This window comes from Stegostoma tigrinum, chromosome 36, assembly GCF_030684315.1.
Source record: "Stegostoma tigrinum isolate sSteTig4 chromosome 36, sSteTig4.hap1, whole genome shotgun sequence".
Classification (NCBI taxonomy): domain Eukaryota; kingdom Metazoa; phylum Chordata; class Chondrichthyes; order Orectolobiformes; family Stegostomatidae; genus Stegostoma; species Stegostoma tigrinum.
In genome coordinates this window covers 15535186-15545267 of record NC_081389.1, presented here as the reverse complement: position 1 = coordinate 15545267, position 10082 = coordinate 15535186, and the positions used below count along the sequence as shown (strand labels likewise).

Here is a 10082-nt window from a genome sequence, read left to right as displayed (position 1 = left end):
GCTGCATTCCACTGCCAACTTTTTTTTCAAAATCGGTTCCAAGACTACCTGTTGAATTGTGTTTGACCAGCTCGCCTAATTTTGCTTCAGTTTGCCTCTCCATCAATCACTCTGCCTGCTTCATGTTATTGATTTTACTTTATTTCTGTTTATTTTTGCATGAGATATTGAGATCAGTAGCAACGGTAGTATTTATTGTCCCTAATTGCCTCTTAAGGGATAGTCAAGAGCCAAACACATTATGTTGGCCAGACAAGGTAAAGACAGCGGATCTCCTGCCCTTCAAGAATGCTTATGTACCAGATAGTGTATCTTTTAAACGAAAATCAATCGTTGCCATGGTCACCATTGTTGAAGCTGGCTTTATATTGCACATTTATTAATTGTGTTTAAATCCCGGCATCTGTTGTGGAGGATTTCAAACCAGTACCCCCTCACTCACCAGAATATTAGTCTGGCCAATGGACTACTATTGCACTGATATTGCCGCAAATTTACCATTTCCCTACACCAATGCAATATATTGGCGAGGAGTAGTGATGCTCCTTTTGCCATAGAAGCTGATTAGTTTATCAGAAACCGCGGATTATGTCAGGCTTCTTTCTGATTTATGTGCCTCATATTGGGACAAAAGGGTGGCTCAGTGGTTAGCATTGTTGCCTCGATATCCCCCCTTGGGCAGTTATAAGTGTGGGTTTCCTCTGAGTGTTCTGGTTTCCTCCCACAATCTAAAGATGTGCAGGTGAAGTGGATTGATCATCCTAAATATCCCATGGTATCCAGGATTTTGCAGACTCGGTGCATGAGCCATGGGAAATGCAGGGTTACAGGGGTGGGGTGTGTACAGCTGGGATGATCCCTGGAGGGTCAGTGTGGGTCGAATGACCCGCCTCCATGTTTTAGGGATTCTATGATTCTTTACAGTTCAGAGAACTGTTGAATCCTTCTCTTAAAGGGGTTCCATCACCTCAATATTTAAAAAGACATCTTAAAAGAGATGTTCAACGAAGGGTCCAGGCCCGAAACGTCAGCTTTTGTGCTCCTGAGATGCTGCTTGGCCTGCTGTGTTCATCCAGCCTCACATTTTATTAACCAAGTCTACAAAGTTCTCGTGTGCCATGACAAACAGAATTCTTTTGACATGTGGAGCTCCAACTCCCAAACCACAAACCTACTTTCAAATATTCACCTGTATTCAATTTTCAACACCAGCAATTAAAAACTTGGCTACACACTTGGTAACTGCAGACTTCCAAATGCAGCTGATCCAGCCCCTGCCACTATTGAATGCAATGCAAAATGTGTTTTGCAATTTAGTTTCTCAATACTGGTGAGTGGGTTGGGGAAGATGCTTCCTAAACAGTGAATTTCCTCAGCAATGAAAAAGTTGTATTATTGGTATCAATATGCGGATGGACAAATATAGGAGGGAGTGCCCTCTGAATTACTCAACAGTGCCTCCTGGTGGCATTGGTAAGGTAAAATGACAGCAAGAGAACCGTTCAGTTCCTGATCAATTTGAAATTATCTCCAATCTCAGTGTTGGCAGTGGCAGCAACTCTGAAGGAGTGTACAAAATACCTGTTATGTTTTAGCTGTGCAGCAATAGATACAAAGAGAAAGTGGGAACAAAGTCGGGGAGACAGATATGACTAAGTACAAGGTGAGACATGCAGATTTTGAAGGAATTGGACGGTGTTGGATAGGGAGGTACATGTAGAGTGGACTGGAGCATCATGTAGGTACAAGGATTAATACTGAGGCAATGAGTAATGTCCCTATCTTTCAACAAGGAGACCTGCGTTCAAATCCCACCTGCTCCAAAGGTATGCAAAAATATCACTGAACAGGTTGATTAAAAATATTTACGTCATTGAAAGCTTAGAAGAATTGGCAATTTTCTTTTAAAAAGGTACTCAGATAATAATATGGTAATCTGTCTATCGATTGTTAACTGTTCCCAAAACCTAAATATATAAGCTGCAAATCCCAATGATTAGCTGAGTGAATCAAACCACATGTGCATTTGGCTGTTCGTCATAGGCCGAGTACTGACTACATAAATGTACTCAACTGGCCTGTGTTTGTCAAACCCAAAATAAAATGTTTACTCTTCAATGCGTCCCACAAATGAGCACTAGCTAAACAAACGTCGGTGTGCTAATTGTTACGTGAATAACCAATTTCAGATGACCAGTTCAGCTTGTACAATGTCCGGTTATACTCACCAAAAGTGACAGATATCCATTCTTGGGTATCCATTCTTTATAAACAACAGGAATACATTCATATTGTTCAGTTTTTTTAAAATTGTACTACTGAGGCACTTGTAGAGCCTAAAGTTCCCTCCATGGCAATATTTTGCTTAAGCAGACTTTAGTAAGGTGTTTGATAAGGTTCCCCATGGCAGGCTGATGGAGAAAGTGAAGTCGCATGGGGTCCAGGGTGCGCTAGCTAGATGGATAAAAAACTGGCTGGGCAACAGGGGACAGAGGGTAGTAGTAGAAGAGAGTTTCTCAAATTGGAGACTTGTAACCAGTGGTGTTCCACATGGATCTGTGCTGGGATCACTGTTGTTTGTGATATACATAAATGATTTGGAGGAAGGTATAGATGGTCCGATCAGCAAGTTTTCAGATGACACAAAGATTGGTGGAGTAGCAGATAGTGAAGGGGTCTGTCAGAGATTCCAGCAGAATATAGATAGATTGGAGAGGTGGGCAGATAAATGGCAGATGGAGTTCAATCTGGGCAAATGTGAGGTGATGCATTTTGGAAGATCTAATTCACGAGCAAACTATACAGTAAATATAAAAATCCTGTGGAAAATTGATGTTCAGAGAGATCTGGGTGTTCAGGTCCATTGTTCCTTGAAGGAAGCAATGCAAGTCAATAGGGTGGCCAAGAAGGCATATGGCATGCTTTCCTGCATCGGATGGGATATTGAGTACAAGAGTTGGTAAGTCATGTTACAGTTGTATAGGACTTTGGTTCAGCCACATTTAGAGTACTGCATACAATTCTGGTTGTCACATTACCAAAAGGATGTGAATGCTTTGGAGAGAGTGCAGAGGAGGTTCACCAGGATGTTGCCTGGCATGGAGGGTGCTAGCTATGTAGAAAGGTTGAGTAGATGAGCATTATTTTCATTAGAAAGATGGAGATTGAAGGGGGACGTGATTGAGGTCGACAAAATCATGAGGGGTATAGACAAGGTGGATAGCAAGAAGCTTTTTCCCAAGCTTTCTCAAATACTAGGGGTCATGAGTTCAAAGTGAAAGGAGAAAAGTTTAGGGGAGACATGCATGGAAAGTTCTCTACGCAGAGGGTGGTGGGTGCCTGGAACGCGTTGCCAGCGGAGGTAGTAGATGCAGACACAATAGTGTCTTTTAAGATGTATCTGGACAGGTACATGGATGGGCAGGGAGCAAATGGACACAGACCCTTAGAAAATAGATGACAGGTTTAGACAGAGGATCTCAATCGGCGCAGGCTTGGAGGGCCGAAGGGCCTGTTCCTGTGCTGTAATTTTCTTTGTTCTTTGTTCTTTGTTCAGTCTGAACCTGCTATCTTATCAATTTTCTCCTGTAGTATAAATTGTTGTGACTGTTTGAAATTTGGCGTTCTTGCATTTGTCCTGATGAGTTCCCAGGTGAGAAGCCTTGCAATATGTTTGTCTTCTCTCCAATACTAAACATTTTTCTATCAAACTGATGACTGTTTATGGAAAGATGAAATTTCGGGATAAGGAACAGGAGGGAGTCATTTTGCTTCACCAGCCTGTTCTCCCATTTAATGAGGTGATAGATAATGTGTGACCCATATGTGCTCCATAACCTCCCAACACCTTTGGCTGATGAGTTCCAGTGCAAAATTCCCAATATTGTTTTTGGAAGAGGGCTTCACATTTCCATTGTTTCTTTATGTGTGGTAGTGTTTCCAAGCTCCAGTCTTGAAAAGTCTAGCCCGAATATTTTCACTTACGCTTCCTCCTACTGGTTGCCCCAATCAGCAGAAGTAGTTTGTCTTCTCCTGAACTACCTGTTCTGCTTAATAATTTGAAAATACTGATTCAATCATCTCTCATCTTCCAAATTTGGAGCAACATAATCCTAATTTGCATAACGTCTCCACCTCATTTAACTCCACAGGTCTGGTAAGTTTGTACTGCACTCCTCAAAGTAAAGGGATCTGGATGGGTACATGAATACGAAGGGTTGAGAGGAATATGAACCTAGATTGATTTAGGATATCTGGTTTGCATGGATGTGTTAGGCCAAAGGGTCTGTTTCTATGACTTAATGACTAAGTGCATTCTTCCTATGGTTTGGTATCCAGGTGGCTAACAGCATTCAAGTATGATCAATCCAGTGGTTCATACAGTTGAAATACGACTTCTCTTTGAGTATATTTACAAAAGGAACAGCACTCCACTAACCTTTTTGATTATTTTCAGTACCTGTTCATGACATTTTAATGATCTTTGTAGTTGAGTGGCCATATTTTTGAAACCATTTATTCCTTTTAATTCTTTGGCAAATTATTTTTAAGTCAGGTTCATGTGTGTGTGGTTTAAGGAGCAGTTTGTCAGCAGTGATGCCATTGTTTTCATCACCAGTATTACCGATTTAAAACTCCCTTCCATTGGAAGATAGAAACCTTTCAGATAGCAAGTACTGACATAAAGCAATGTAGTTTCTTGCTAACCTCTCATCCTCTTTGACAGTAATCTGATGATCAAAGCTGTAAACTTGCCAGGTTTAAAACACTCAGGTATAATGCAAACTTGCACCACAGAAGAAGACTATTCAATTTGTGCCAAATTTTAAGTAAATTCACTGCAATCTTTTGTTCTGAATACACAATAGAATATTGTAGATATACTTCAATCATTTTAATGCAAAACTCCTGAATTCAGGGGCAATTATTTAATTTGTAAGTGATTAATGTCCAGAAATGAAAATCATCCCATTGGCTATTATTTTGTGTATGTTTGTTCATTATCCTCATGTTATAGCCCACTCTCCTCTTCACAAACCTCTACACTCAAAAGACTGTTATATACTTCAACTTTCAGTCAGTTCTCATTCATGAAGCAGTGCTAGTACTGTACTGGAATATACACACTCTGTACTTCACAAGGAAATTGTGCCATTTATTTTGGTTCTTGCTAAAAAATTGTGGTGCTGAATCATCAGGGTTAGTTTGGTAAGGATAACAATCAAATTCTTGCCACTTTCTAAGAAGGTAAGGACATTATTCGTAAATTCCAGAATGCGATTTAGTTCTGTCTCTCTGCATCTGTCATTCTCTCTCTTTCTGCACTCTCTTTCGCCATCTGACTGTCTCCACTGCTTCACTTTCTCATTGCTTCTCCCCGTCATTTATTCTGTCTCTCTTTGTTTGTCTGTCTCTCTTGCTCTCTCTCACACACTTTCATTTTCTCATTCCCTTTCACATGCATGTATTTTCCTTTCTGGGATGGGTGATTCAGTGTGAAGCTCCAGTCTGGACTAGATGGTGAGATGTCAGAGCAGATGTTGGGCAGAACAAATGAGACAAACTTGCAACAACTCCAGACGGCAGCTGATCAAGTACCCCATTACTTCATACTGAGAAGGAGTAACAATGAAACTGACAGTGAAGAAGTTGAAAAATGGAACATTTCATTTTGTCTGGCAAACAAAATGTACTCTGCAATAATCTACACATTTAACCTTTCACTACAATCTTGGGAACCAGTCCAAGAGCTATGAGATACAGTGATTCAGCAAGGAAGTGGGTTAAAGAGAAATCTTGTCCTGTGCTTGTGTTTGGGTGGCTTAACACACTCATATAACCCAGACTACACATTAGATGGCTTGATAGAGGGTATCTATGTGTGTGTCAGTTTTAATCATCATTTAACCTCTGTTACTGTGTGTGTGTGTGTGTGTGTGTGTGTGTGCGTGTGTGTGTGTATGTGAGAGAGAGTGAGAGAGAGAGAGGAAGATAGAATCAGAGAGTTGGACAGCACAGAAACAGCCTCTTTGGTCCAACCCGTCCATGCTGACCAAATATCATAAATGACTCTAATCCCATTTGCCAGCATTTGGACCAGATCCCTCTAAACCCTTCCTATTCATATATCCATCCAGGTGCCTTTTAAATGTTGTAACTGTACCAGCCTCCACCAGTTCCTCTGGCATCTTATTCCATACACGCACCACCATCTGCAAGAAAAAGTTGCTCCTTAGCTCCCTTTTATATCTCTGCCCTCTCACCTTAAACCTATGTCCTCTAGTTTTGGACTCCCCTGCTTTGGGGAAAAGACCTTGGCTTTGTGTGTGAATATATACTTTAATCCCCACACACCATTTTGTCCACCATGATTGTGGTGAAAGAGTGCCTGTGTTTGTGTGTGTGTGTGTATGCTGTAATCCTACATACCCTCTTATCCACACCAATTAAGGTGTGGAGAGGGATATCTATCTATCTGTGTGTACACTGTAATCCCACATACGCTCTTATCCACACTGGATTGTGTAGGGGAGAGGAGTATCTATCTATCTGTGTGTACACTGTAATCCCACATACGCTCTTATCCACACTGGATTGTGTAGGGGACGGGGGTATCCGTCTATCTGCGTGTACACTGTAATCCCACATACACTCTTATCCACACTGGATTGTGTTGGGGTGGGTCCATCTGTGTGTGTGTGTGTTTAGAGGCTGAGCCGGAGAGAGGGTTCCTGTACCTTTAAGGCTCCTGACCGTGTGTGAATCCAGCCACATTTGTTTCGGCACCAACCATGCAATCCTGACGTCAGGACTTGCAGAGTCTCCTAGTTAGAGGCTGACGTGAGCGATCAGAGAGAGAGAGAGAGAGAAAGAGAGATAGAGCGCTTGAACATGGCCACTGTAACCAACGGAGTGCAGCTAGACAACAGCAGCAGCGGCAGCAGCCGGATGAACGGCTTAAGCCACGGCAGTCAAAACACCATCCCAATGAAAGACCACGACGCCATCAAGCTGTTCATCGGCCAGATCCCCCGCAATCTGGAGGAGAAAGACCTAAAGCCGCTGTTCGAGGAATTTGGGAAGATCTATGAACTGACTGTGCTGAAGGATCGTTTCACCGGTATGCACAAAGGTCTGTGGCTCCGAGTCTCCTTCTGTTCAATGTGTTCAATGAAGACACGCCGGAGCAGCGTTGTATATGTGTCTGTCTGTGTGTTAATTTCAAACCCAGCATGACTGACTTTATTTTGCTCTCCCTCCTCTCCGGCTTTTCATTGCTAACATCTGACCACCTTAAGGTTCTTTTTTTTTGTTATTTATTTTGCCATGTGTCACACCTTCCCCATTACTTTCCACCGACCTGTCATGAAAGTTTCCTGAGAAATTGCAAACAACCGATTCCCCCTCATTAGCTGGAGAGCGGATTTTCTCTGTGTGTCGCTCTCTCTCTCCCTCTCATTCTGTGTCCAGAAATAAAACAAACACTTTTTATTTAGTGATTTGCTAACCTGATCTCTTGTGCTTTTTTTTTGATGTCCGGAATTAGACAACCTTTGATTTGCATGCCTAAAATAAAAACTAAAAATGACCCTCATCCAAAAATGACGGACGCTGAAAAGTTTATTTCCGTGTGTTTTTGTGTGTATATGTGTGCGTGCAGAGCTCAAGTGAGAGCTGCACCTTTCCTCTCTCCTGCCTCCCTCCCTGCAAATTTCTCCTTTTTATTTGTGAAAATACACGGCTAAATTTGCAAACAAACAATAAAAAAATGACATTCAGAACTGTGTGTCTGGTTAATCTAGGCTCAAGGATTAAAAGTGCATCTTTGTCAATTCCGGGCGCTGAAACCGTGATAAAGTTTTTACAAAATTCAGTTTTTGTTTAGCTCCTGATCCGATTTGAATCTATGAAGGTTTGACACTGCCAGGTTGACACTTTTGTCCGATTTGTTACTTCACCGTGGACCTTTGTGTGTGTGGGTGTTTTTTTTGCATTTACTTCGAATCCTGAGCCATGTGTGGCACATCGCCTTTTAATGACACAGACAGATTCACAGTGACTTCGCTCTGTTGCAGTAAATCACATTGGCCCCAAGTTAAGTTGCGCAATTTCAACTCAGATCTATTTTTGTAGATTGTGTGTGCGTGTGTGTGTGTGTGTGTGTGTGTGTGGATAGGTTTTACTTGTTTTTTCTATCTATCTCTGCTTTCTTCCTGAGAGTTTATTACTAACTAGACTTGAACATTTCAATGAGATAACGTTGCAGGCAAGCAATTGGATAACAAAAAAAATGTCAAGTAATATCATCATTTGCATGCATTGGCTGACCTTAGCTTGTGTTAAATTATCAATGGGATGTAGATCTTAATGGAAATACGTTCTCCTCCACTGGGCTTTGGAGTTCATGTAACTGTGGTTGTCAATAATTTTAGCTTGGACAATAAACTGTGGACATTAATGTACACCCATTTATAGTCAAATCTTATTAACACGGATGCTGATGAGGCTATACCTGACTAGCAAATGATTGCTTTGTTCTTGTTCCATAAAGAGACGGATTGTTGGATCTTAAACAGCCATGATAAGCAGCCAAACTATTGACATCTGTTGCAATACATACTAATAAGATGTGTTCACACAGTATAGTTCAGCTTTGAGTTTCCAGGAGTCCTTGATGAATTGTTTTGTCTTAACCAGGCAGCAATCAGTAGCTTGGTGGGTCTTCTTGCTGTGCCCATCTTTGCAGCGAAATAATCTTGACTGAAAGCTCCCTTGCATTAATTGTCACTTGAATATGCCTAGTTGCAGACCAGGGATACTGCTGTCCACCATGAGCATTGCAGTGATATTGAAGAATTCATGCTAAGTTGATGTACTGGTTGTCAGAACAGTGTACTACAAGTCAAGTCTGTGCTCTAGAATGTGTAACTTGAACCAGTTATGATACACAACCCCTTTCTGAGCAATTGCTGCTTTTTTAAAATGCAAAGCTTAGTACTGGACTGATTGAATTAAGATTATGATTTGGCTTAAAAATTTCAATTTGATGTTTAGTTGAACCTGCTGAAAAAAGTCTGTAACTGAGTTTGTTTAGTAAAGCAAACCATTTTCTGTACTTTGTCTACTTCCTTACGGCTTCTGCATTTAATTTGACCAGGGCAACTACTCTGGGTGGGAAGCAAGGTAAAATTGCTGGCTTGGGAAAGGTAGATGTGTAGTGAAACGCCAGCACTGAGGCAAATTTTCACTGCCCTGTGTGCGGCATTTAATGAAGTGAAGGCACTAGCATTTGTGGTATTGAGTAACTCGCTCTGTTTTTCACACAGGTTGTGCCTTCCTCACATACTGTGCCAGAGATTCAGCTCTTAAAGCTCAGAGTGCTTTGCACGAGCAGAAAACATTACCAGGGGTGAGTGGACAATTTTTTTTTATTACCTTACCATATGAAAGATCTGACCCTTTTATCCCTTCACCCACTTCAGTATTTTTGTGAGACGCAGTGTTTGGCAGTTCCTCTTTGTGAAAGCTCTGGTTAACAATGGTGCACATGCATAGTGTACTAGTTGCTTCAACAGCAGAGCAGAAAAGGAGGGTTTATTTTCATGAATTTCTATCCCACCCTCCGATGCTCCCAGCACCTTCTGCACATAAAAATAACGTAGCAATCTGTCCTGTCAGTCGCAGAACTTGACATTGCAGCAGGCAAAATCGTTGCAAGATTTCACAGAGTGCAAACACTGGCTGAAGGGATGGAGAGAGATTCATTGAGAAACTGTGCATTACTGCTCCTAATTTCTGAAATGAGATCTGCCTGTCCCACGGAGCAAACTGCTTGTGTAAAAGGCACGTGAGACTGGCACGATACCCAAGTGGTGTTATTTCCAACATTTTTGATCCCTTCTTTCCTTGACATGTTTTCTACCTTGGCACTTAACGATCATTTCTAAAACGTGTGTTTTGAGCTTGGAATTAGACGTTGTCATGCCTGGATTTTAAATTTCTTTTATTTTGCATCTCTGCAAATGCTGGTTTGTATTGCTGGGGTTTTTTTGTAGCCGAATCTACTTCCCTCTGAGCTGCCA

The 10082-nt window shown here is 41.5% G+C and overlaps 1 protein-coding gene across 5 annotated transcripts in view; it reads left to right on the top strand.

The window, feature by feature from the left end:
- Positions 1–6727: 6727 nt before the first annotated feature.
- celf6 (CUGBP Elav-like family member 6) overlaps positions 6728–10082 on the top strand; it is an 889174-nt gene continuing 885819 nt past the window's right edge. For 4 of the 5 annotated variants that reach the window (XR_007246473.2, XM_048520804.2, XM_048520805.2 and 1 more), the window contains exons 1-2: positions 6728–7132; positions 9327–9409. Coding sequence is in view for 4 of the 5 variants with exons in the window: in XM_048520804.2 (XP_048376761.1) it covers positions 6892–7132; positions 9327–9409 (324 nt within the window). In the remaining variant the exon portion in view is untranslated. The remainder of the gene's footprint in view (positions 7133–9326; positions 9410–10082) is intronic. The other variant, XM_048520803.2, reaches the window with a different exon arrangement.